Genomic DNA, 27,706 nt, shown 5'->3' with positions numbered 1-27,706 from the left:
CCTCCATCTCATCCCATTGAGACCCAAAATCTTCCAGCAGGGAAAGCGGGAGAGAGACAGAGAGAGAAAGAAAGAGAGAGAGGGAGAGAGAGAGAAAGAGAAAGAAAGAGAGAAAGAAAGAAATTATATAGAGAGGGGGGAGGGAGAGAAGGAAAGAAGGAAATAGAAAAAGAAATAGTGAAAAAATAGAAAGAGAAAAGGGAAGAGAAAGACTACACATATGCACACACACACACACACACACACACACAGAGGAAGGGAAGGGAGGGAAAGAGAGAGAAGGAAATAGAAAAAGAAATAGGGTGAAATAAAGAAAAATAGAGAAAAGGAAAGAGAAAGATGTGTGTGTGTGTGTGTGTGTATGTGTATACACACACACACACAGAGGGAGGGAGAGAAGGAAAGAAGGAAATTGAGTGAAAGAAAGAAAAAGAGAAAATGAAAGGAAACAGAAAGATTTTACACACACACACACACAAGGAAAGAAAGAAAGGAGGAAAGAATGAAATAGAAAAAGAAATAATAAAAAAGAAAAATGGAGAGAAAGAGATATATTTACAGAGAGAGAGGGGGAAAGAAAGAAGGAAAGAAAAAATAGAAAGAAAAATAGACAGAGAAAAAAATAGAGAGTAAGATACATATACAGAGAGACAGGAAGGAAGAATGAGAGACCACTTTCTTGCAAACTTACCTCCACCATAAACCTCCCCGCCCCCGCCCCCCGTGACCTCGCCTGCCCTCAGCTGTTCCTCCCGGGAAAGAAGGGAGGCGGGGTTGGGGAAGAGAAAGCCGCGCTGACCTTACGACCCGGAAGCACTGCCCGGGCCCTTCCACGCGCCGGCACCTGGCAACCCGCGGGCAGGGCCGAACGATCCCGGCCAGCCCAGCCAGAGCCGACGCCGCCGGTCGAGATGCTTCGCGGGGCGCCCGAAGGCCAGGCTACCGCCGTCACCAGAGCCTTGTCGGCCGGTACGTGCCGCCTCCGCCCGCAGGGCGCTCACGGAGCGGGAGACGCCGGGGCAAGGGGTGGTCGGGGGCGACCCTCCGGCTTAGAACCGGGGATGCCCTCCGCGCAGCCTTGGTTCTAGGAGGGCGGAGGGGAAAGGGGTCGGGGGGCCTTCTCGGCAGCGTCGGGTCTTCCGGGTAGGGGGTCCCTGGGGCTGCCCCAGAGATGGCCGGGAGATGCTTCCCTCCTCTCCTTGTCTGCTGTTGAATTCCACCCTGTTGAATGGGGGGGCTCTACAGTTGAGGAAGCCCTGGGCTGGCCTTGCTTGGAGATGGATAGGAGACCAGGGGGAAATCTATTGGGAAGAAGGTGCTGAGCAGCCCTTCCCCACTGATATTATTAATACATTTGTCTGTTTGTCTGCCTTTCTGTCTGGCTACCTACCTAATCAATCAATCTGTCTGTCTGTCTATCTACCTACCTACCTACCTATCTTATCTATCATCTCAATCTGTCACTCTCTCTATCCTCTTATCTATCTATCATCTACCTACCTATCTTATCTAACATCTCAATCTGTCACTATCTCTATCCTCTTATCTATCTATCTATCTATCTATCTATCTATCTATCTATCTATCTATCTATCTATCTATCTATCTATCTATCTATCATCTACCTACCTATCTTATCTAACATCTCAATCTGTCACAAATTCTTTCTATCTATCTATCTATCTATCTATCTATCTATCTATCTATCTATCTATCTATCTATCTATCTATCTATCTATCTATACTAGCTATATCTTTCATCTATCTCATCTGTTTATCAAATGTATATTTCTGTCTGTATAACTACATCACATGTATCATCTATATCACCTGTCATTTATCTCTCTCCCTCCCTCCCCCCCCCTCTCTGTCTCTGGTGAATTTTCCTGCAGACTTTTTGGGGGGTTTTCTGGTCAGTGGGATTTAAAATGATGAGTTTGGTGGTCCCTGAGGTCCAAAAGGTTGGTGACCCCTGGACTAGAAAAAAAGACAATATGGATTTTTTTTCATCTGTCAGGGAAAAATGACTTTGTTTCATCCTTTAATTCTGCAGACATCTATTGTTGCTCAGATAAAAGTATTTTCAGGAAATGAATTTTACTCATTTCTAAGGAACTCTGATTATAAATGTTTATATAGATTTTTTTTCTTGGTCATAGATTAACAAAAGGATATACTTTTCTGGCTATTTTTGTGGTTTACTCAGTTTTAACTGTTGTTTTATGTGTCCTTTATTTCAATCTTGATTCTGGTAACTACATAAACAGTTTTCTTGACAACACTGTGGGAAATGGTTTTGCAATAATTTATTATTGGGTGCTTTTTAGCTTCTCAGTCTAAAGTTGAAAGAATATGAGTACACCAAAGTTGCCCAATTGGCTTCTGTACATATGAAGTCTTCCCATTTATATATCGATCTGAAATTATTATTTTTATAAATAATTCACAGCATTGAACATACCTTCTTCCCCATATTTTCCCCACAACAGCAATCCTATGAGATGGGATGGCCCAAGAGAGAGGGACTGGCCCAAAGTCACCCAGCTGGCTTTCTTGGCTAAGGCAGGACTAGAACTCTCAGTCTCCTGGTAATTGGCCCCAAATCAACCAGCCAGTTTTCATGCCTAGGGAGGGACTAGAACTCTCAGCCTCCTTGTGATTGGCCCAAAATCAACCAGTTGGCTTCCATGCCTAAGGTGGGACTAGAACTCTCAGTGTCCTGGTGATTGGCCTGAAGTCACCCAGCAGGCTTTCACACCTAAGGTGGGACTAGAACTCTGAGTCTCCAGGTGATTGGCCCCAAATCAACCAGTCAGTTTTCATACCTAAGGCAAAACTAGAAATCACCGTCTCCCAGTTTCTAGCCTGGTGCCTTAACCCCTACACCAGACTGGCTCTCTCTCGTTTTAATGATAGGGCATCCGAGTGCTCACAAATGAAATTGCGACATGCTAATGCCATCTGATGGAGATGACCTCTGCGTTTGTGGATGCATAATGCATTTAGCTTTGCTCTAATGCTTGTCCTCACAGCTTCTGTGCTCTGCCAAGTCGAGCCCGTGGGAAGATGGTTTGAAGCCTTCGTGCGGAGGAGAAACATACATGTTTCTGCCTCTTTCCAAGAATTAGAAGACGAGAAAGAACTCTCTGAAGAGTCGGGAGATGAAGAATTACAATTGGAAGAATTTCCCATGTTAAAAACTCTGGATCCCAAAGATTGGAAGGTACATAAATTAATGTTGCGCCATTATGCACGTCCTTTGATTGTGCTTGTCAGAAGGTCACCAATCACCTGACTCTGGGACACTGCAACCATCATAAATATGAGTCACTTGCCAAGCCTCTGAATGTTGATCTCATAACCATGGAGATGTTGCAACAGTCACGCGAAAAATGGTTGTAATTTTTTTTTTCCCGGGGCCGTTGTAACTTCAAACGACCACCCCACAAACTGTTGCAAGTCTACCTGTGATAAGCAAAATGCAATAACTGCAATAGTGACAAGTCAGACAACAAGAAAAGGGAGAGACTACAGGAGCTGGGTTGGGGGGAAAGGATATAATTTCTTCATGTTATAGTTTCTGTTGTTATTAACCGGGGGCTGCTATAAATATTCGTGTTTTGTTTTTCCTACCCAGAATCAGGATCACTATTCAGTTCTTGGATTGGGACAGTTAAGATACAAGGCCTCTCAGAAACAGATCAAAGCAGCTCGTAAGTTCACCAAGCATTCATGAAAAATGGTAAAATAATAAAATTACCCTGTTTCTCCCCGAAAATACGACCTACCCTGAAAGTAAGTCCTAGCTTGATTTTTACACTGTGCCGAATATAAGCCCTACCCCCAAAATAAGCCCTAATGAAGATCCTGCCCATGCCAGAGTGGACAGGTAAAAATTAAGCTAGGGAGGGGATGGAGGGGTGAAGCTGCCATACTACTTACCTTTGGATAGTTGTAGCCAGGCCTCGCACACCCCGACACTTGCCTTCCTGACCATTTCTTCTGCAGCAATCAAGGGCAGCAAGGCTTTCCCGAAGGCCTCTGTAGCTGATAGCAAAGCTCTGGATCAATCCGGAGCTCTATTATCAGCTGCAGAGGCCTTCATGAAAGCCTTGTCAGCCACATAAGAAGAAGTTCCTGAAGGCCTCTGACAGCAAAAAGGATGCAATGCGTTCAAGTGAGGTTAGTCAATGGATGACTTCCCCCGAAAATAAGACCTGGTGCCTTTTTTGGTGGCAAAAAAATATAAGACAGGGTCTTATTTTCAGGGAAACACGGTATTTCTCTCAAAGTTGAAATGTTTGTCACATCACAATCACTCATAGGCTGCAAGGTAAGAGTGGGACAAGGGGACAATTTAACGTCCTCCCTTCGACTAGTCTTACCCTCCTCAACAAGATGATATCCATACTTACCTTGGGTAACATTCATGAGCCATAAGATTCTGTTCTTAGCTTAAAAGTTGCTCTGCAAGAAAGTTGGGTAGCTTCCAAATATACATAACTAAAAGGACCGATGCTGGGAAATATCTATAAACCCTGCTATAAGATGGTAATGGAGGACTCAGAATAGCTAACTCATAACATTAGAGAAAAGCAGTAAAATGTATTTAATAGAGGCTTGAATTTAATCTAAAACATCTGACATTAAAACTTGTTGTGACAAAAAACAATACAGAAGTAATATATATCTATGCTGAGTCCAGTTGTAATTTTCATGAGTTGTCCCTCTTTTGGGATCATGTCTTTACATTTTTGTTCAGAACCTAAAGTTAATAAAAGTTTTGTGTCATTCTGCATCTTCAAATTTGGAGTTATATAGAGTCCAAACTCAAATGTATTTATTAGTTCCTTCTAGAAGTGATTCATGTCATCTCAATTTTTGGCCTATGTAGATTGCCATCCACAAGAAAATACATTTTTCTTTAGGCCAGGTATTAGAGTATAATGAAACATTAATAGTAACAATTTAGTTTAATATGTGTGGTGATTTCTTTTAATTACTTTGGTTTTTAGGCTGCTCCATTTCTAAAACTATTGAGCAGTTTATAATAGAATGAAGAAATGGGGTTAAAATTAACAAACCAGAGTTGCTTAGTAACAAGAAACTACTGATTTTCACTGCTCTTCAAAAGGTTGTATCTTAAACATGTATGTTATTTTCCTGTAATTTGGTTTACTTTAGAAAAATAAATAAGGATAATTCTACATTGCTTTACTTCTTTTAAAAACAGCTACATCACATATATAGACAATTATCTTATTTGTTTAATTATATAAAACACAAAGAAAAACAGAAATAGGAAATTAAGGGAAGGAAAAGGAGCAGGGAAAAGAAGGTGTGAAATGCACAGGCAAAAAGAAACAAAAATAAAGACACCATGTGGGTAATTCTACATTGCTTTATTTTTAAAGACAGCTACATCCTCACATATGTAGACCATTGTCATTCTGGAATGTTTCTGCCAAAATGTCACTGTTTCCTCACTCTTCCTTGTTTGAAAGATTGTGTGAGATAATGTGTAATGGACTGTACTTGATTTTATTTTCCTTAATCCATAGACAAAGCCATGGTTTTGAAGCACCATCCTGACAAACGGAAAGCAGCAGGAGAACAAATAGGTGAAGGTGACAATGATTATTTTACCTGTATTACAAAAGGTAAGAACCAGCAAGGGCAGCACTAAATATAAACTAAGTTGTCTTATCATACCAAATATAACATAAATGTAAATTAAGTTGCGTTAATCAGCTGATCATTTTTCATGCCCTGCCTTTGCCTTCTGAGTGGCCCACTATCTATAAATAATGTTTACTGTCTGCGCTTCCTTTTCAACTTTTATGTTCTGCTCTAAGCAGCTGAGTTACATTTCCTTATTTCCTCCAAGCGCTCCAGTTGATTGATTCTACCCCTCAGACCCACCATATTTAATTTCTCTGAGCAATACACATAGTATACACATACATAGACCAGTTGTATGATGCTACAGTGTCCCCAAAGGAACAGCAAGAATATGGCAACCAAGTGCAGCAGTCATTCTGAACTCTTCTCCTTGATACAATGTAAACAGAAGAAATTTCCCCTTCCTTCCTTCCTTCCTTCCTTCCTTCCTTCCTTCCTTCCTTCCTTCCTTCCTCCCTCCCTCCCTCCCTCCCTCCCTCCCTCCCTCCCTCTCTTTCTTTCTTTCTTTTTTGGAGGTGAAAACAGTCTGGGGATACAACTTGCATTACAAAAAACTAAGAAGCAACTGATCAGGATAAATATGTCCAAGAGTGAGTTATCACAGGCATGGGAGAGAATAAGTATGCTCCTGTGGTGGGATTCAAATTTTTTTACTGCTGGTTCTGTGGGCGTGGCTTGTTGGGCGTGGCTCAGGGGTGTGATTCAGCCGGTGTAACAACAGGTTCGGTGAGCGTGCGCTTTGCGTGCGCACAGAGGGTTTGCTACTGACCTTCTGCAATCCTGCACTCTCCCTGTGTGTTAAACAGCTGACGTGTGGCAATTGGCCATGCCGCGCGAAGCAGCTGAGGTTGAAAAAGCAGGAAATAATGGTCAGTATTGAGCCAGGGCGGATGGGAGGGCCCAGCAGCTGATCGTCGGAGTGAACCGGTTGGCTCACAGATGATCCTTGGAGCTACCGGTTCAGCCAAACTGGTAGAATACCACCACTGGTGTGCTGTACTTGGACCTTGGCAGTGAAATTCCTTGTGAAATTCTTGTACAATCATTTGTGTAGTGACTGTTCAGAGTTACAACGGAGCTGAAAAAAGTGACTTATGAACCCTTTTTCACACTTAAAACCGTAGCGGCACTTTCATGGTCCCGTGATCGAAATTCAGACGATTGTGCAATGGGAATGGATTTATGATGGTTGCAATATCCCCGGGGGTCACGTGATCTCTCTCTTTTTTTTCTTTTGCAACCTTCTGACAAAGTTAACAGGGAAGCCAGATTTACTGGCTGGAGAATTCTGGGAGTTGAAGTCCACAAGTCTTAAAGTTGCCAAGTTTGGAGACCTTTGAACTATGGCAAGGCAAGTCATAAAATAAGGCAAAACTCACTGAACAATTGGCTTGCTTAGCAATAAAAATCCAGGGGCTCAGTTGTCCTAAATCAAGACTACCTGTATTGATTCTCAGGTGTTTTGAGAACTGTTACCTTATAGTTTTCAAATACCTGAATTTGGGGGATTAAGATGGGTGTTCATTTGAGCCTATTAATTCTAGGTCAGCTATTTTCTTTAAAAGGCTAGAAAAGTGAGGAAGGATAAGAAAAGAAAAGAAAAAAAGAAGCATTGACTTCTGACTCTCTCTGTTGCAGTCAAATAAGGCATTAACATCAAATCATGACTTTTTGTTTTTACATAATAATATGAAGAAGCCATTTCTATCAAGATCTATCAATCTAATGGGGAAAGCCTCAAATCAAAGTTTCATTCTTCTCCATTTCAAGCACAGAGTTCAGAAGCAGTTTCCATGTGGAAACAAAAGTACTTATGTTTTTCTTTAATCAAAATAGTCAATTTTGCCATTTCAGCCAACTTCATCAGCCTACATCAGATAGTCTTGTTGCTATCAACATATGTAGTAACAAAGTTCCAAAAAACATTTTTCCCAATTCTTTTTCCATTACACCCAAAAGAAAAAGTTCTGGTTTCATCTTCTTATTCTTCCTCACTTCTCTTCCTCCCCACCATTTTCCTATTTACTTTTTTGTATTTTGCATTTTATTTTATCTTATAACCGAATAAAAATGTTAAACTGGAAAAAGCCAGAATAGTGACTTGTCCGTAAGTGAAATGAGGAATTGAATTCTGTTTCTCACCCTCTCATCCCCCCCCCACCCCCGTCATGCCCCTGTCGGAATCTGATTCCAAGGGGGAGGCCAAGCAGCTGACAGGGAGTGGGAGTGTGACACTGTTGGCTGTGGAAGAAACTGGGAAGGGCAAAGTCCAGCTGGGCAAAGCAGGAGAGAGGTAGAGCAAGGCAGAGGGAATTCAGAGGAAGATCCAGGCCCACCCACTCTTCATCCTAGGGCACGCAGGGAGGAACGGAGAAGGGAGCAATGTGAGTAGCATGGCTTACGGGGGAGGAAAGGGCCCTGATTCCCTTCATTAGCTGCAGCTTGGAACACAGTGTTTAAAAAGGGAGGCTGCACACAGCAACTTGTGGGAAGCAAATCATGAGTTATCCTTTATGGTCGAGGCTCATCTGGGTTCCTGGAATCTTCCCAACTGTGTGTGTTTTGTCTGCCTTTGAAGTCTGCAATTCCTTATCCTGCCCTGTCCAGTTAATTGCTGCAGCGTGATTTGTGTGGATTTTTATCTACAGTTTATATGTTTTCGGACTGAATTTCCTCCACTTAAAGACTGATCTTTGGAGAGTTTTTTCTCCAGCCGAAGGTAGCTGGACACTGGGAGCAAAGTTGGAGGTATTAAAGGGACTTTTCTTACTTATGTGACTGTGTTGCCTTTGTGCCATGCCACAGGTCATCATACCCCCATGCATTGAAACACTATCCGTTTAATAAATTAAAGCTGTCTGATTTCACCTTCCAGCCTACGAAACGTTATCAGACCCTATGAAGAGAAGAGCATTTAACAGCATAGACCCTACTTTTGACAACACCGTTCCTTCTAAAAGCGAAGCCAAGGAAAACTTCTTTGAGGTGTTCGCACCTGTTTTTGAAAGAAATGCCAGGTAAGCCTTTGTTTTGTTTTGTTTTGTTTTGTTTTGTTTTGTTAGACCTTCAGAAATCCTCCTTCCCCTATCTGGGCATTATTCTGCCTTTGTATTTCCAATCTTTTCAAGCCATCATTGGATTTCCTTGAATGTCTGCTTAGCGGGGACGAAAATCAGAACTGTCAAGTTCCTACCATTGTGTTTGCAGATTGGCAGGAAAATACACTTGAGTGTAAACCAATTCACTCGTCTGTACATACGGGTGTCTCTGGATGACACTGAAGCAGTTTCATTGCTTTTCCTGGATTGTAGATACAAAAATGTTGAATATCAGAGTTGGAAGAGACCTTGGAGGTCTTCTAGTCCAAGCTAGAAGACCCTATACCTGTGATGGCGAACCTATGGCACGCATGCCACAGGTGGCATGCAGAGCCATTTGTGCCGGCACGTGAGCTGTAGGCAAACTTACCTCACTGCTGATTTTGGGGGGTTTTGAGGCCTTTTTCGGCCTCCCAGAGGCTTGAGGAAGGCTTTCTGCAGGCTTTGCAAGCCGAAAACTAGCCCCGTTTCGTCACTTCCTGTTTTTCTGACAAAACAGTGACGAAACAGGCCTAGTTTTCAGCCTGCAGAAGCCTTCCTCAAGCCTCTGGGAGGCCGAAAAAGGCCTCGAACTGGTTGAAAATCAGCTGTGTGGCGCAGTTCAGGTAAGGGTGGTGGAGGATTGTGCACGCATGCGTGGGGGACGCAGATTGCCTTCTGGGTGCTGGCATGCAAGTGGAGCATGCAAGCGCGCACACAATTTTTGGCACAGGAGCCCAAAAAGGTTACCCACCACTGCCCTATACCATTCCCGACAAATGATTGTAGTAGTTGCGATTTGCTTCCTGCAACAGATGCCAGTATAAAGTGTTCCACTTTCAGGGTGGTCCTTTCTGCCTTTTGTCGTACCTGGTTTCTAAGCCTGGATGAGTTCCATCCCAGAGATTTTCCCTTAAATATTACATCGTTTCTGGAAATTATAATTAGCCCTAAATTCCTGAATGCAGCATCCACCTGACCCACCAGGGTAGGGAGGCATGTTACAGGTCCCCTTTCTTAAGGAAGTCCCATCTACTGCAGATGAGAGGGCATGCATAAGTGCACCAACGTGCCTACCATCCCTGTCCTATTGTTTTTTTATATATATTTTTATTTTTCTGATATGTATCCATGTATTCATAACTATGTTTTTACTTATACCTATTATCTTGTATGCAATTGACAAATAAAAATAAATAAATAAATAAAATAAATGTGGCCTGCGGACTGAATTCGGCTCACGATAGGCCCAGAGTTGTCCCGCGGGGCCATCCCAGAGACGGCGAGGAACCGTCCCGTGCCAGTTGGCCACAATGACCAGGCCACGCCCTTCCGGGTCCCCCAAGGGACCTGGTAACAGCCCTCAATGGGATCGAGTTTGGCACTCTTGATCTAGTGGTACCAAGAAGAAGGGCCTTCTCTGTGGTGGCTCCCTCCCTGTGGAACATCATCTCTGCGGAGATCAAATTGGCCCCCATTTTGGCGCTCTTTTGAAAGGCCCCGAAGATACGGTTTTGTCAGCATAACCTGGTGACTCCAGGAAGATATGGAGCCTATCAAGTGGTTTGCCTGTTTTTTTGGGGAGGAAAATAAGGGGGGGGGACTTTCGTCTCTGCCTACCAGAATCCATCGGTATTCATCTGGCTAGCGTCATGTCAGTGTGTGAGAGTTGAGGTCTGTCTGGAAACTGAAACAGTATTTGCTGTGTGAGCAAGAAGGAGACAGCAAGGAGCCTGGGTGTGGCTTAGCTCAACTGTTCTATACTAAAGCTGCTTGGTGCTGTGAAGCTGAAACTGAAACTCCTCTGCTTGTGTTTTGCATTTGGAACAGATTTCTTTTCAGGTGGGGCAGGGAAGTAGAACTCCTTAGCATCAGAGTGTGTTAATAACAATATACGAAATTCTAATGCTGTGATGGTCATTTGGAAAAATCCTCTCTTAGTGAGCACCTAGAAGCCATTCTGAATTGGAAATCCCCCTAAAATAAAAAATGCAGGTGCTTAGATGTGTAGAACCATGCTGGAGATGTGATTCCTGCAAAAAAAAAAATTGTTTGTTTGTTTACTAATTTGCTACAGATGGTCAAATAAGAAAAATGTTCCTAAGCTTGGGGATATGAACTCATCTTTTGATGAGGTGGATGCCTTTTATTCTTTCTGGTAAGTGAATTAATTCTGCCTCATTTTATGAGGATCATACAGATAAAGCCTATAGGAAAAGCAACTTGGGAATGGATATAAAATATTGTGGTCTTTATCTTTTTTTAATTACCCTGTTTCATTTCTTTTTTTCCCCTCATCTTCCCTAAAATAAGCTTATCATAAATACAACTGAGTTTCAGACACCGGAGCATAGACCATACATTGGAAATAGAAATAGGATGGAATAAGGAATGGAGAATAGAATATAGTAGAATAGAACGTATGGAATGGAGAATAGAATAGAAAATATGGAATGGAGAATAGGAATAGAATAGAACAGAATAGAATAGAATAACAGAGGTGGAAGGGACTCTGGAGGTCTTCTAGTCCAACCCCCTGCTTAGGCAGGAAACCCTATATTTCATTTCCGACAAACACTTATCTAGTCTCTTCTTAAAAACTTCCAGTCAGGATGCTGGCAGGGAAATTCTGGAAATTAAAGTCTACACATACTTAAGCAGAGTTGAAAAACTCTGATCTACTATGTAGGTGTGTGATATTAAGTTTTGGGTTTGGAAAACAGGCTTTTATTTTTACTAACCCATAGATGTACATAAATAGTCAAAGCCTGCTCCCTGTCATGCTATATTTAGTCTGCTATGTAAAACACATGTTAAAAGGACAAAAATAAATGTGGCAGTATAAAATGTTACTCTGCATGTTTAATGATTCTTGTGATTCTCGCTGGATATGGTGTTTCCATGTAGTAGACTCAAAAGAATAAAAGTGATATTTCATGCTTTCTAATCTGGTTGGTTGGAATTCACATATTAACAATATGGACTATTAAAAAGGCTTTTAAATTATATTAAGGTGCTGTTATTTTCCCCTGTGTTTTATTGACTTTTTCTCTTGATGATACTGCAATAGGTATAACTTTGATTCTTGGCGAGAATTTTCTTACTTGGATGAAGAAGAAAAAGAGAAAGCAGAATGGTATGTAAATGAAAGGGCTTTTCAAAAGAAATGACTTATTATATCAAAAGTTCATAAGTTATACTGGGTATCACTAATTTTAGACAGCCCTGTATTTTTCTGCTCAGAAATAAATCCCTTTTAATTCAATGGAAAATACACTGCTCAAAAAAATAAAGGGAACACAAAAATAAGACATCCTAGATCTGAATGAATGAAATATTCTCATTAAATACTTCGTTCATTACATAGTTGAATGTGCTGACAACAAAATCATACAAAAATTATCAATGGAAATCAAATTTAGCAACCTATGGAGGTCTGGATTTGGAGTGACACTCAAAATCAAAGTGGAAAAAAAAACACTACAGGCTGATCCAACTTTGATGTAATGTCCTTAAAACAAGTCAAAATGAGGCTCAGTAGTGTGTGTGGCCTCCACGTGCCTGTATGACCTCCCTACAACGCCTGGGCATGCTCCTGATGAGGTGGCAGATGGTCTCCTGAGGGATCTCCTCCCACACTTGGACTAAAGCATCCACCAACTCCTGGACAGTCTGTGGTGCAACATGGCGTTGGTGGATGGAGCGAGACATGATGTCCCAGATGTGCTCAATTGGATTCAGGTCTGGGGAACGGGCAGGCCAGTCCATAGCATCAATGCCTTCGTCTTGCAGGAACTGCTGACACACTCCAGCCACATGAGGTCTAGCATTGTCTTGCATTAGGAGGAACCCAGGGCCAACCGCACCAGCATATGGTCTCACAAGGGGTCTGAGGATCTCATCTCAGTACCTAATGTCAGTCAGGGTACCTCTGGTGAGCACATGGAGGGCTGTGCGGCCCCCTAAAGAAATGCCACCCCACACCATTACTGACCCACTGCCAAACCGGTCATGCTGGAGGATGTTGCAGGCAGCAGAACGTTCTCCACGGCATCTCCAGACCCTGTCACGTCTATCACATGTGCTCAGTATGAACCTGCTTTCATCTGTGAAGAGCACAGGGTGCCAGTGGTGAATTTGCCAATCTTGGTGTTTCCTGGCAAATGCCAAATGTCCTGCACGGTGTTGGGCTGTAAGCACAACCCCCACCTTTGGACATTGGGCCCTCATACCACCCTCATGGAGTCTGTTTCTGACCATTTGAGCAGCCACATGCACATTTGTAGCTCGCTGGAGGTCATTTTGCAGGGCTCTGGCAGTGCTCCTCCTGTCCCTCCTTGCACAAAGGTGGAGTAGCGGTCCTGATGCTGGGTTGTTGCCCTCCTACGGCCTCCTCCACGTCTCCTGATGTACTGGCCTGTCTCCTGGTAGCACCTCCATGTTCTGGACACTACGCTGACAGACACAGCAAACCTTCTTGCCACAGCTCGCATTGATGTGCCATCCTGGATGAGCTGCACTACCTGAGCCACTTGTGTGGGTTGTAGACTCCGTCTCATGCTACCACTAGAGTGACAGCACCGCCAGCATTCAAAAGTGACCAAACCATCAGCCAGAAAGCATAGGAACTGAGAAGTGGTCTGTGGTCACCACCTGCAGAACCACTCCGTTATTGGGGATGTCTTGCTAACTGCCTCTGCTTTCCACCTGTTGTCTATTCCATTTGCACAACAGCATGTGAAATTGATTGTCAATCAGTGTTGCTACCTAAGTGGACAGTTTGATTTCACAGAAGTGTGATTGACTTGGAGTTACATTGTGTTGTTTAAGTGTTCCCTTTATTTTTTTGAGCAGTGTACTTACCTATACATAGCTATGAAGAGGATTGAAGCCTGATTTAGGAATATGTCTGGACTTAAAAAATAAACTCGTGTTGTTGCATATTACTGTACGGTAAATTATTGTTGCTTTGTTCTTATTATTAGTGCTTTTGTGTCAGTCCTTATAGTAGCATCAGCATCATGGTTTTTGAGTGCCAGTTTCGTGTAGCGATTAAGGCACCAGACTAGAAAGCAGGAGACTGTAGTCTCATTTTAGAATTACAGAATAACAGTTGGAAGGGACCTTGGAGGTCATCTACTCCAACCCCCTGCTCAGGAAGGAAACCCAACACCATTTCAGACAAGGGGCAGTCTAGTCTCTTCTTAAAAGCCTCCAATGTTGGAGCACCCACAACTTCTAAAGATAAGCCATTCCACTGATTAGATAGGAAGGGTGATCTCGGGCCCCTTATACCCAAAAGGTGAAGTAAATCTGAAGTAAATCCTGGTTTCCGGCAAAAAAATACCCACCGCAAATTGCAGTCACATGACAAGATGCTGCAAATGGCCATAATTCGAGCCGGTTCCCAGGTCTCCAAAATACGATCACATGACCCCAAACAAGATTGGCAGTCGAAACTTTGAAATGGAGTGATAAGGAACTCTAGGGAGTTCAACTACCAGTGTAACTTCAAATCAGAGGTCGTATTCAGCCAGTTCTGACCAGTTCTGGAGAACCAGTAGTGGTGATTTTGAGCAGTTTGGAGAACCGGCAAATCCCACCTCTGACTGGCCCCACCAACCCCATCTCTTCTCTGCCTCCCATTGAGTCCCAGCTGATCGGCTGGGCCTTCTTTGGTTGCCCTGCACAGGAAAAAGGAGCTGGAAAGCAGGTTAGTGGGGTGGGGTGGGGAGGGAATGGGGATTTTGCAGTATTCTTCCCTCAGGAATGGGGAGGAAATGGTGATTGTACAGTATCCTTCCCCTGCCATGCCCACCAAGCCACATCCACCAAGTCACACCACACCCATCAAACCACGCCCACAGAACTGGTAGTAAAAAAATTTTGATTCCCACCATTGCTTCAAATGCTCACTCAACAACTGACCTCAAGCCAAGGATTATCTGTATATGTCTGTCATCATTTATATTTTTTAGAAAAGAAGGACAAAACCCAGAGATTTTTCTGGAAGAATAGGTACTGACTATCCTGCACTCTGTAAATGGAAAACCCCATGCAAAACTAGCTGATTTAAATGCTATTGCATACAATGGCCTAGGAGCATTTTAAGGACCAGGGCTTATTTTGCAAATGTATCCAAGCAAAACCGAGCTTGCTTCCATCTTTCCCTGCAGTCGAGATGAAAGAAGATGGATTGAAAAACAAAACAGAGCCGGTAGATCATTAAGGAAAAAAGAAGAGATGAATAGAATAAGGACCTTAGTTGGTAAGTATGAACTCGACATCCTCAGGCTACCTGATCATTCAATGCCATCTTTTGTGCCAGCCCTATGTGTATATAAATTTTCTTTCTTTCCTAAGATAACTCGTACAGTTGTGATCCCAGAATAAAAAAGTTCAAAGAGGAAGAAAGAGCAAAAAAAGAAGCCGAGAAGAAAGCAAAGGTAGAAGCAAAACGAAAAGAACAAGAGGAAAAAGAAAGAGTAAGTTCTGAATTATACGTGAAGCTGAAACCATTTAGGAGATCATAAAGCGCATGCATAGTCTTGGGGTATTAGTAGCTTAATGGCACAGGCGTCTATTTCACATATTGTGGCATGTATGCGACATGTTAAAGAATAAATCCTGGTTGTTCTGACCCAAGCCTTGTTCAAATTAAACAAACACAAACTGTGTATAAAAGTAAACCTTTTTTTAATGCGGCACTGGGAATTCTTTGCATTCCCAGTCAAGAGTCATTTAAACCTAATTGTCCGAGATAAAAGCAAGGTTGTGAAAGGCTGCCAAGAACAGAAGTCTGATTACTGATAAATATCAACTGACAGAAGTTTCAAAAACAAACCAGAGTTCACAGGGCTTCAACTTCTTTGCTTCCTGCAAAGAGCACATCCCCGAGGGCTGGTTTTTATCCCTTATGGGAGGGGCCATCACCTTCCAGCCTTACTCCCGAGTCGCCCTTGCTGCTTCAGCTGCTCTCTCCTTCGAGCAGCCCTGCGCACACGCTCACTGGGCACCCCGGGATCGTCTGCATCACTGCTGCCAGACTCCAAAAGCTCTGAAGGCAGCCCCCCACTCTCTGATAGTCCTGGCCCCATCCCTGCATCAGAAGCAGGACCCTCGTCCGAGGCCTCACCAGACTCTCTGACTGGTTCCCTTTCGTCCTCGCTTGTCAGAGGCCTCTGCCGTCCGCACCTGCTGCTGGCGAACCACAACACTGGTTTACACATTTATGGCTGGGATTATTCAAGAAGTGATGTCAAGCAATGATTGGGTTCGATCCACAAAACAAGATTTCCACGGTGCAACAGCCACCAGAATACATTACAATTCTCAATGTCTCCAAATTAAAGAATTACAATTTTAAAAATAAAATCAGTGAAACGGCACGAGTTTCCCTGATGTTTGCAATTTAGGGCGTGTACAAGTCAAAACGTTGAGAGTTTGGGGGGGATATCCTGAACATTTCTTGTTTTTGGCTTTCCCTCCCGCGCAGTCTACTCATCCCTCCCAATTCACTAGCGATTTCTGGATCGGGGGCTAGGAACCGTCGACATTATCACCATATGCAAACTCACCCCTGACTGTGTCCAGGCTTATTTGTAATCTGAATAACCCTCTGGAGTCAAGTTTTAAAGTATATCTAAAGCAGGATCTAACCCAGGGGTGTCAAACTCAAGGCCCAGGGCTACATCCAGCACGCAGGGTGTTTAAAACTGGTCCACGGGTCCGCCCTGGAAAGGACCGACCCGTGGTGCCTCTGCCAGCGAAAACGAAGCTTGTTTTCATTGGCAAAGCGCTTACGGTCAAAAACAGCCATTCCAATTCCCCTCTGAACTGTGACTTTTAAGTTGATGTAGAGAAGGTGACACCAGAGTTTTCTTGTATCTCAGCAAAGGCAAGCAGAACTAGAAATGGTGCGACTGGCCAAGGAGAAGGAGGAGGAGGAAGCGAGGCAACAGACTTTGCTGATGAAGAAAGAGAAGGACATACAGAAGAAAGCGATTAAAAAGGAAAGGCAAAAACTGCGAACAACCTGCAAGGTAAATAGCTGTTGTCCTTGTCAAATCTATTTGTTTTAGTCAAGTCCAACATCTAGTATATTCAAATATCACTTATAATTTATAAACCTGGAGAAATGCGAGGTGACATTTTTTATTTGTTCACTTTTCAGGAGTTTGTGGTTTAGACAGACAGCCTTCCTTTATGGAAAGCTATTTATGAATTCAGAGGTCCATAAAAATCTCCATTCTTTAAAACTAGCATTTTTGATCCAATGCTCCGTAGGAGTTAGGTTGTGGGTGATGGCGTAGGCCTCTCAGCCGTCATGGCTATCACACATCAGGACCCCATCAGGGGATTCACCGAATTTTTCAATGGAACAAACATCATGGAACATCCAGAGCTCATTCACTGAGGAGAAAAAAAAATATTCCGATCAGTATTTTAAAAAATATTCCAGTCAAGTATTTCAAACCCCAATTGGTATTTTAAAACAAACCTGTTTTAAAATTAAAATTAAAACCTTCAAGGTTCCTTGCCCAACTTTATCTCAAAGTAAAAGTATCGCTCAAAGTAAAGTAAAGGTAAGGGTAAAAGTAAAAAGTGTGAGCCATACTTTCTGAAACTCATCTTAAGGTCTGTGTTATAGTCAGGCATGTTGTATGTCAGTTGCATGTAATTTCCCCCCCTTAAATCTGAAAATAAAACATATGGTCCATTTTCAGAACTGGAATTACTTTTCTGACAATGAGGCAGAAAGTGTTAAGATGATGGAAGAAGTAGAAAAGCTTTGCGATCGCCTAGAGCTGGCAAGGTATGCAGTCCTGACCTCTACTTTGTGTTTGCTGACCTTCAGCTTTCTGCTACCGGTAGATCTGAAATGTCGCTCAATGATTTATTTTTAGTCTGCAGTGCTTGAATGAAGCACTTACATCCACCACAAAGGACGAAGGGAAGGCTGCGGTATTAAAACAGGTAAATATGAATATTTTGTCGTGTAAAACAAAAATTAAATCGGAGAAGTAGGGCAAAACTGTTCTGACCCAAGCCTTGTTCAAATCAAACAAACACAAAGTATGTATAAAAAGCAAACCTTTTTAATACGGCGCTGGGAATTCTGTGCATTCACAGCCAAGAGTCATTCAAAACTAATTGTCCCAGATAAGAGCCAGCCCTTTCAAGGTTGCGAAAGGCTGCCAAGAACAAAAAACTAATTGCAGATAAATATCCAAAGCTAGAAGTTTCAAAAAACAAACCGGAGTAAACAGGGCTTCAGCGAGGAATCTGAGTAGAAAGAACGTCTTTGCTTCCTGCAAAGAAGCCAACCCCAAAGGCTGGCTTTTATCCCTTATGGGAGGGGACATCACCTTCCAGCCTTACTCCCGAATTGCCCTTGCTGCTTCAGCTGCTCTTTCCTTCGAACAGCCCTACGTGCACTGGGCACAGGCTCCCCGGGGCCCTCTTTGTCACTGCTGCCAGACTCCACAACCTCCAAAGGCAGCACCCCACTCTCCGATAGTCCTGGCCCCATCCCTGCATCACACGCAGGCCCCTCTTCCGAGTCCTCGCTCTCAGAGACCTCAGCCATCCGCACCTGCTGCCGGCGAACCAAAACAAGGTTAGGATAGAAGCAAATTCTCCTGTAGAATGGCATCTCTCAAAATTGGAACAGCACACTGCTTTATGGCAGCTGCCGTATATTACTAGAATTTAAACGTAATAAAAACATCTTTCTAAGGGAAATCTATAGGGATTTAAAGGTAGTCCTTAACATATGACCACAATTGAGCCCAAAATTTGTTGCTGCTAAGTGGAAACACTAAGTCAATTTTGTTCCATGTTATACCGCCTTTTGTGTCACCGTTGTTAAGTGAATCTGGCTTCCCCATTGACTTTGCTTCTCAGGTCACAAAAGGGGATCACATGACCTCCAGCACACTGCCACCGTCGTAAACATGAGTCAGTTGCCAAGTGTCTGAATTTGGATCATGTGACCGTGGGGATGCCTCAACAATCGTTAGTGTAAAAAACAGTCCTAAGTCACTTTTTTCAGTGCCGTTGTGACTTTGAACGGTCACTAAATAAACTGCTGTAAGTCGAGGAGTACCCGTATTTGCAAAAAAAATAAAAAATACTTCTGCATTCCCAGAAGAGAAAATACACTAGGAAAAAAAATATTTTAGTTCAGGAAAAGAAGAAGGAATTTGAAATCTGCATGATTCAATCAAAGCATGAAAAGGTTATGCAGATGAATCTGTTTATCAAACTACATGGTGCAAATAAGTGTAACAAAATGATTACTGGCTTGGGTGTGTATGTGTTTTAGATAGATAGATAGATAGATAGATAGATAGATAGATAGATAGATAGATAGATAGATAGATAGATGATAGATAGATAGATGATAGATAGATGATAGATAGATTGATTTGTGTGTAAACCAAGGCACAAATCACTACTAAATTGGAGTGAAAACTTTCAGCTTCAATAAGACTTTTGTGATTACACCATATATTTGATTATAAATGTGTGTCAGTGAACCTCAGGTTCATAAAACTGATGGCACATTTATTTCTGTACTTAATAAGGAAGTAATTACTTCATTTCCTCCTAAAATCCCCAAACTACCAAGGCAGCCATCTCAACAAATAACAGAAAACAATAAAGCTGCTGCTTTCTTGTCTAGCCTTTTGTGCCACAGAACAGAACATTGCTGTTGATTTCCTAGATAGCAATAGCACTTAGACTTATGTACCACTTTACAGCGCTCTCTAAGCAATTTTTCAGAGCTAGCACATTGCCTCCAACAATCTGGGTCCTCATTTTACCAACCTGAGGAGGATGGAAGGCTGAGTCAACCTTGAGCAAGACAGGATTGAACTCCTGGCAGTGGGCTGAGTCAGCCTGCAATACCGCCTTCTAATCACTGTGGCATGAGGAAGGGGGATAAGGGAGGAGGAAGGAAGGGAGGGAGGGAGGGAAGGAAGGAAGGAAGGCTGCATATGGCCCCCAATAATCTGGGTCCTTAATTTACTGACCTCAGAAGGATGGGAGGCTGTGTCAACCATGAGCCAGTGGGAATCGAACTGCTGGCAGTTGGCAGAATTAACCTGCAATACTTCCTTTTGATTTGGTGGACGGGTATCCAAGACTACATCCTTACTTACAGTGTTATGGCTATTTTCCATTGCACCCCAATATAAGCTAGCTAGTGGAATTCATTCAGAATTAGAACTGTTAGATATTCTTACAATATGGAGCATAGATGAAGGCACAATTTTATGCCTGTTTCTGTAGAAATGGAAGAGAAAATCCCAGAAGAGAATAGGTGACAAAAACCTACTTAGCTACTGAGCAAATAAAAGATTAAGCCCTTGGATATCACTATACAAAACAAATAAATACCAGTGTAGAACCATCTTAAAAATTTCTAATTTTGTGTTGATTTGGAAAAAATTTTTACCTCACGTAGGTCAGGTACTATACTAAACAAGACTTTTTCATCATTATTTTACAGTCCTCCTTGACTTTCTATCCGTTTTCTGGGGGTAGTTGAAAATTTATCAGTTTATCAAAATGCAATATAAGTACAAAATTCAATAATGGGAAAATAAGGGAGGGAAAGGAGAAGAAAAAAGTGTAGGGCAGAAGGAAAAAAGAAAGGGAAAAAAAAGTTGATTTCCAACACTTTTTTGTGTAGTAGAATAAGATAATAGCATCGAACCGCAGCTTTTTATTTAGTATATTTACTTTTTATTTAATATATTTACTATACTTTATATAGTAATATAGACTAGCCATGTATGTCTATAACAACAAATCTGTCTAATCAGTAAAACCCAAAATCAAAATTTCATTTTTTCCTCACCTCAAGCAGAAAGTCCAGAAGTGGTTTCCAAGTAAAAACAAAAGTAATTGTGTTCTTTTCTTTAACCAAAGCAGTCAGTTTAGCCATCTCTGCTAACCCCCATCAACTTTTGCAGCCATTCATCCCTTGTGGGAATCAAAATTGTCCTTCCATTTGACTTTCTGTCCGTTTTCTGTGTCGGCTTCTTCTCCCACAGCAGTGATTGGAACAAAATAAATTGGAGGCTGACGGTAGTTCTTGCGATCGTTGGAGAAAAAGTGCTTTGGTTTTTTTGGTAATTCAGTTGAGAGGTGTGTTTGTTTATATCCATGTAGATAGAACAAGTAAATGAACAGGTAAGGAGAGAGAAGGAAGAAGCAGAAGCTCGGATGCGGCAAGCCACAAAGAGCTCGGAGAAGTCCACAAGCGGAAGTGTCGGTGGCAGCAAGAACTGGTCTGAGGATGACCTCCAATTGCTGATTAAAGCAGTCAATCTCTTTCCTGCTGGGACAAATTCAAGGTAAGCCTATATTTATTTTTGAGCCTCTATCGACAACCATATGGGCCAGTGGTGGCTAACCTTTTTGGGCTCCCGGACTGAAAATTGCGTGTGCACTCGTGTGCCAGCACCCAGTAGGCAATGCGGGTACCCACCCAGGCCCCCTGCACATGTGCGCGAGACCCCTCCCACGCGCCACACTCGTCTCTGCGTATGCCCGCGCGTCTTCCACACACCCCCACACACCCCCGGCCCCCACACATGCATACCAGATACCCCAAAATCAGCTGTTGGGTGGGCGGCGTGCATGCATGTGCAGGGGAGCTTTCCTGGGCAACCTCTCTTTACCTTTACCTTACAGTCCTACAATCACATTTTATGCCATTTTTGCCCAAAAAAACCCAAGTATATTTACTATATTTTCAGCAAAACCAGCCTTTAGCAAACAGTTGCTATGTTCATTTAATGACCCCTGCAAAAAACAGATTGTAATATTATGTCAGTTATGTTGCTGATCTGTTTTACGACCCTCACGACTCATAATTAACGGGCAGGCTCCATTATACAGTCATAAGTTAAGGATTCCCTGTATATATATATATATTTTTATGAAGACATTTTGCTTTTTTTAAAAAAAAGGAGGGGCAGCATTTAGAACGGAACAGAATTAGCAGAGTTGGAAGGGACCTTAGAGGTCTTATAGTCCAACCCCCTGCTCAGACAGGAAATCCCATATCATTTCAAACAAGTGGTTGTCCAATCTCTTCTTAAAAACTTCCAGTATTGGCATTGCAGTCTTTGGTAAAGTTAATGTGATGACCCAGGGTGGGATACAAAATAAATACAGTCACAAAAAACAGGTGAAGCCCCTTGTATTCCTTCACTTTGCTTCCAAGCTCCAAATATCCTTGACTGGAGACAAAAATCTCCCACACAAGCAGTTACAAGGAGGAGGAAATGCCGTTTAAATTATAAAGAGTAAAAAACAACACAAACCAGGCAAGATAAGGGCTTGAAGACATCCACAGATATCAGAACACACACTGGGAAGGACGCCAAACTCAGGAACAATAAACTAGAGATATTTCCACGCTTTGTTTCCAGCACTCGCCCATATGCATGTCCGTCTTCTTACCCACTTGTCACAGCTGCAGCCCATGAAGAGAATTAAGGCCCTTTCCTCCCCAGTAGACCATGTCTCTCCCTTGTCCTCTCCTCCCTGCGTGCCCTAGGATGGATAGGGGATGGGCCTGGGTCCTCCTCTGACTGCCCAGCCGGCCTCTGCCCTTCCCCAGCCTCCTCCACAACCTCTGGAGCCACACGTCCACTCCCTGTTGGCTGTTCTTCCTCTCCCTCAGAGTCAGTCTCCACCAGGGGCATGACAGTTAATTCAAAAACTCTGCAAAGAATTTTGGATTATGGATGTTTTTGTTTTCTTTTTCGTAGATGGGAAGTTATTGCCAATTACATGAATTTGCACTCTACCACAGGGATAAAACGAATGGCGAAAGACGTTATCAATAAAGCAAAGAACCTCCAGAAACTTGGTATCGTTATCTTTGTAAGATGGTCGGAATGCCTTCATTTTATTTACTTTTGTTTTAAATTCGGTGTTCGTTCTGCAAAGCTTAAAATCATTTCCGGCTATCCCTGGAAATTTACCATCTCCTGAAGCAGAGGGGACGAAATCTTCAAACTCACCATCTCTCTTTTCTCACTTGGTCTCTACTGGGGGTGCTGGGTGCTATTACAGAACATCACGTCTGAATGCTTGAATGAAAGTTTTTAATCTTGTTAATCCATTCGGTAACCCCTTAATTTTATGCAACAAGTGGGATGAAGGGGTTAAAGCAGAATTGCCATTCATTCCAAATGAGATTTTATGGAGGTTCAGAAGCACATACTTTAGCGCATGCAGTGATTGTAAAATATTTGGTATAATGTAATTATGCACCAGACAAAACCTCTGGGTTAAAGAGGTTTACTTGCAACACACTGTCTGGTACTAAATATGTGTATCATTGAGAAAATATATTAAATAGTGTTTCTGCTGTGCTGAAGACCAAATCACTTCAGATATTTTAAACCATTCATCATCATTTAATGAGCCCATAATCCCTTGCGGGGTGGAGTCTGGGCAACTGCATGGAACTAGCAGAGCATTTAATGGCTGGTTGCCCTTCCTGTCACCAGTGTGGAGTTTTGTTCAGCAGATACATTCTCATTGTGCCCAGAGAGAGAAATATCTGCCTCTACCTAGGTTCGAACTCACAGCCTCCTGATTGTGAGGCCAGAGCTCCACCTGTAGGCCATTGCAACACTGATATTTTCACCATTGATACAGATTTATCAAAGAAATGTAATCTGGTGGCCTTTGAGGAAAATAAAAAGTCGATCAAACAGTTGGTGTTTAATGACCAGAAATGATTCCTTTTTTTCTTAAAGAACCGGTCGATGCTTAAACTGGGTTTTTAAGCTTTTCCCTTTTGAATAGAGAAACCAAGGAATCCTGTTTTAAACACACTCAACTTTCATTCCCAAATTGCCACACACACACACACACACACACACACACACAAAATATTGTAGACATACAATCTAGTACGTTGTTTGTGTAAACATAGTTATGCAGCCTGAAAACAATTCAGACTTCCAAATTTTAAAAAAAGGGGATGCGTATATTTTATTACCAGACTTGAATTATTTGAGCATAGACTAAATCTTTACCGAATCAAAAAGTTGATGAAGAATGAATAGGTTTTATTTCCTACAACTTCCATCGGTGGCTGATTTTGTCTTTTAACATCTCTCCTTTATTGTTAGATCCCCATCAAAAGGACGACATCAATAAGAAAGCTTTTGATAAATTTAAGAAAGAGCATGGAGTCATACCGCAAGCAGACAGCGCTGCCCCATCAGAACGTTTTGAAGGTAAATGGAGAACAATTTGTGTGTATGTGTGTGTGTGTGTGTGTGTGTTTTAGTACCTGTTTCCCTGAAAATAAGACTGGGTCTTATTTTCGGGAAACCCCACTCCCCCCCCCCCCACCCACAAAAAAAACAAAAACACTCCCTCTCCCCCCAAACCCCCCCACCCCCCCCCCCCTCCCCCTCTCAAACCCACTTCTGGGGAAACACCGGTACTAACACACATGCACAAACACACACAGAATTTATAAATAAGACTGGGTCTTATTTTCGGGGAAACACCGGTACTAACACACATGCACAAACACACACAGAATTTATAAATAAGACTTGGGAGCCCGGGGAGGCGAGAAACTCCCCTCCTTCCCGCCGTGGTGCAGGAGGACAACTAGGCCCACGCCCACTGTGGCCATGCCCATCCAGCAACCGGGCAGAGAACCCGTTGCTAAGATTTTGAAGCCCACCCCATGGATAGGACAGTCTTTGGAGGAAATACCCACATTTGTTTTAAAGCAGTTATTAAAAACAAGAAAAGGCATTTAGAGGAAAGAAAGCTACCCATTTGGGAGCCTCGCACTAAATAAAATATTTTCAAAGAAATTCCTGCTGGGAGCCCATTCTCGTTTGTTTTCCACAGTATCATTTACAGACGCCACTCCGTGGACGACAGAAGAGCAAAAACTTTTAGAACAGGCTCTAAAAACGTATCCAGTGAATACTCCTGAGAGATGGGAGAAAATAGCAGCCTCTGTTCCAGGCCGGTCTAAAAAAGACTGCATGAAGCGATATAAGGTAAAGCCAATTGTCTTTATTTTTTTTTATTTTTTTTTATTTTTAAGAATTAAACCTTAACATACAATTCAGCACCGCAGAGTGGTGTGGTGCAGTGGAGCTCTCGCCTCACAATCAGGAGGCTGTGAGTTCCATCCTAGATAAGAGGCAGGTATTTCTCTCTCTGGGCACACTAAGAATATGTTTGCTGAATATAACTCTGCATTGGTGACATGAAGGGCATCCGGCCAGTAAAACACTCTGCTAGCTCCAGTTGCTCAGACTCCACCCGCAAGGGATTATGGGGTCGTTAAATGATGATGATGGTGGTACAATTCAGCACTGCAACAGGTTGTTACTCTGTGGACCAGTTTTAAATCTCTGCGTTCAGCAGTGCCATAACTTTTGCACAGGTGCTGAAGGAGTGGTCCTAATTCAAGGATCACCTGGATCTAAACTAATAAGTCCAATCTTTGTTAACTTTCTTGTCTTGAATTAATGTTGACAATTACTTGCTTAGATCCATGAAGTGCAGAGAGTCCTCAACTTACAACCGTTCATTTAGTGACCAAAGTTACAACAGCACTGGGAAAAAAGCGACTTTATGGTCGCTTTTCACACTTACGACCGTTGCAGCATCCCCCCCATGGCCAAATAATCAAAATTCAGATGGTTCATATTTATGACGGTCACAGTATCCCGGGGAGGGGGTGGGTCAAGTTATCCCCTTTTGTGACCTTCTCAGAAGCAAAAATCAATGAGGGAAGCCAAGATTCACTTAACCACCTTGATAATAGCAGTGATTCACTTAACGCCGGTGACAAGAAAGGTGGTAAAATAGGGAAAAACTAACAAATGTCTCGCTCAACAGCAAAATTTGTGAGTTTAATTGTGGTGGTAAATCAAAAACATACTTAAGAATCAGCTAGCTGTTAGGATTCCGGCAGTCGCCCACATTTAAATCATGAGTCTTGAGCCGAACTTCCAAAACTTAAAAAGATGATTTATTAGGAGTAAACATGCCGGCACTGTCTGGATGTAGCCAACTCTGAGACACGTCATTCATTGTCACCCTTGACCCTGGTTTTCCCCCACCCCTCTGGGTGTATCATAATTCATATTCTCCAATGGGACACATCCATAGTCAAAAGTCCTCAATCATGCTCTCCAGTTAGAGTTTTGCACGGCAGAAACTTCAGTCACCTAGTTACTATCTTTGAAAAACTATGTATGGAATGTGCTTTCGTTTTCCAAGATGCCACACTGCTCTTTCAAACCCCTTTCCTCCCCCCTCCTTTTCTGTTGGCAACTCTAAACAGACCATAGAAACATTTTATGAGTTGACACATACCTGTTATTTAATTTTGAAAGGAGAAGCTTAATCCAACATAACTGCATCAAAATCTGCCAGATGGTGGGCCCAGGATTGTAATCCACCACCCTACTTTTCTTGCAAATAAACCTCTACCCCCCCCCCCAATCTTAACAGATTTTGAGAGCCCCACGCCTCAAGCCACAGAGGCCCTTCTTAGCATCTAATGACAAACGTTGAATTTGGCCAACTGCTTGCAACTGTTCTTAATGCAGTGTCTATAGCTAAGGCTCTTTTCAGCTGCTCCAGAAATAATCTGCTAAGGGAGCAATCCCCAATTTTTGTGGCTTGGTGGCCCAGCTAGAGGAATGGGGGTTGGGGGCAACGGGGAACTGGGCTGCACGAGCCATGGGCCGGCGTGAATGCACACACACGTGTGCAGCTGGGCTGCAAATTGAGCTGTGGGCACAGGTGTGCGTGCACCGGCCTGCAACTTATGTGAGTCGAGCTGTGTGCGCACTTGGGCCACCTCTCGTGCAGCCTGGTTCCAAGTAGGCCCCAGCCCAGGAGCTGGGGAACCCTGTGCTGAGGAGTCTTTCCTGGATAACTTTTTCTTTTAAATGGCCAAATTCTGTTCATTCTTTCTTTCTTTCTCTCTAGGAGCTTGTGGAAATGGTCAAAGCCAAAAAAGCCGCCCAAGAGCAAGTGGTGAACGCTGCTAAAACTAAGAAATGAGATTTCTCCCGTGACAATCCTAGTGTGTGTTTTTGTTTTGTAATAAAAGAAAAAAAATACAAATGCAGAAGGTGCGTCGTTTTATTTTATTTTATTTTATTTTATTTTTCCTAGACGGTCCTGCGGTTCTTAAAGAGGCTGCCCTACATTTGCGTTGTCCGTTTCGATTGGACAGATTACCCAGGGGCAGCGGCATCTGTCCTGGAAGAGCCAAGCAGTGTCAGGATGACTTAAAAAAAAATAAAAAGTTTGCCATTCGGTGAAAAGGGAGTAAAAACCATCCCTCTAGTCCTGACAGTTTTAACTGTTGTCACAAATCTCTCAAGTATCTTGTTAAATTCTCCCAAGGGAGCTCGCTGAGAGTATCAGTCGCGAAGCCAATACATGCCACTACAGAGTCGGTCGTAATCAGGGAGCTGTTCAAGAGGCCCTGGAATAAGAAAAAAGGAAGCATATTACTAGGTATCAAAGCTTGCAAAATGTGGTGCGGTGGCCTAGGAAGTGGAGCTCTTTCCTCACAATCACAAGGGTGTGAGTTCGATCCTAGGTAAAGGCAGATATTTCTCTCTCTGGGCACAATGAGAATATATCTGCTGAACAAAACTCTGCACTTGCAACAGGAAAGGCATCCGGCTAGTAAACACTCAGCTCCATTCAGTTGCTCAAGATTCCACCCTGCAAGGGATTACGGGGTCTTTAAAAGAAAATGATGAAAGCTTGCAAAATGTTTAAAAAACAAAGTTAATTAACTACAGGCATTCCTCGACTTACAACATTCATTTAGTGACCGTTCAAAGTGACATCAGCACTGAAAAATGGGACTAATGACCCATTTTTCACTGTCACGACTTTTG

General features: G+C 42.7%; 2 protein-coding genes across 3 annotated transcripts in view; one reads left to right on the top strand and one right to left on the bottom strand.

The window, feature by feature from the left end:
* Positions 1–806: 806 nt before the first annotated feature.
* On the top strand, positions 807–26,922 carry DNAJC2 (DnaJ heat shock protein family (Hsp40) member C2). 2 transcript variants are annotated; one of them, XM_026677215.2, is made up of 17 exons: positions 807–969; positions 3,033–3,223; positions 3,638–3,713; positions 5,562–5,660; positions 8,558–8,699; positions 10,837–10,917; positions 11,830–11,895; positions 14,936–15,027; positions 15,123–15,244; positions 16,652–16,801; positions 17,486–17,574; positions 17,666–17,735; positions 20,943–21,127; positions 22,553–22,653; positions 23,930–24,037; positions 24,672–24,826; positions 26,778–26,922. In XM_026677215.2, the coding sequence occupies exons 1-17, from the start codon at positions 912–914 to the stop codon at positions 26,850–26,852; spliced, it is 1,860 nt and encodes a 619-aa protein (XP_026533000.2). In that variant the 5' UTR covers positions 807–911; the 3' UTR covers positions 26,853–26,922. The 2 variants fall into 2 exon arrangements, 1 of the variants encoding a protein (XP_026533000.2); XR_003371753.2 differs by having other exon boundaries at positions 809–969; positions 22,553–22,667.
* A 9-nt stretch (positions 26,923–26,931) lies between these two features.
* The window catches only part of PMPCB (peptidase, mitochondrial processing subunit beta), a 19,732-nt gene continuing 18,957 nt past the window's right edge, over positions 26,932–27,706 (bottom strand). The window contains exon 13 of the mRNA XM_026677216.2: positions 26,932–27,282. Coding sequence (XP_026533001.2) covers positions 27,218–27,282 — 65 coding nt within the window. The 3' untranslated portion in view covers positions 26,932–27,217. The remainder of the gene's footprint in view (positions 27,283–27,706) is intronic.

Source organism: Notechis scutatus, chromosome 6 (genome assembly GCF_049901735.1).
Source record: "Notechis scutatus isolate UNSWTSFEM ecotype Mainland chromosome 6, rNotScu1.2, whole genome shotgun sequence".
Taxonomy (NCBI): domain Eukaryota; kingdom Metazoa; phylum Chordata; class Lepidosauria; order Squamata; family Elapidae; genus Notechis; species Notechis scutatus.
This window is presented reverse-complemented; position numbering and strand designations above follow the sequence as displayed.

Excerpts from the sequence above, each read along its gene's own strand:
- DNAJC2 (XM_026677215.2), top strand. The coding sequence starts at position 912 with ATGCTTCGCGGGGCGCCCGAAGGCCAGGCTACCGCCGTCACCAGAGCC. Across the intron at positions 15,028-15,122 it reads TAGAATAAGGACCTTAGTTG|ATAACTCGTACAGTTGTGAT; the intron begins GTAAGTATGAAC and ends TTCTTTCCTAAG. Across the intron at positions 16,802-17,485 it reads AACTGCGAACAACCTGCAAG|AACTGGAATTACTTTTCTGA; the intron begins GTAAATAGCTGT and ends GTCCATTTTCAG.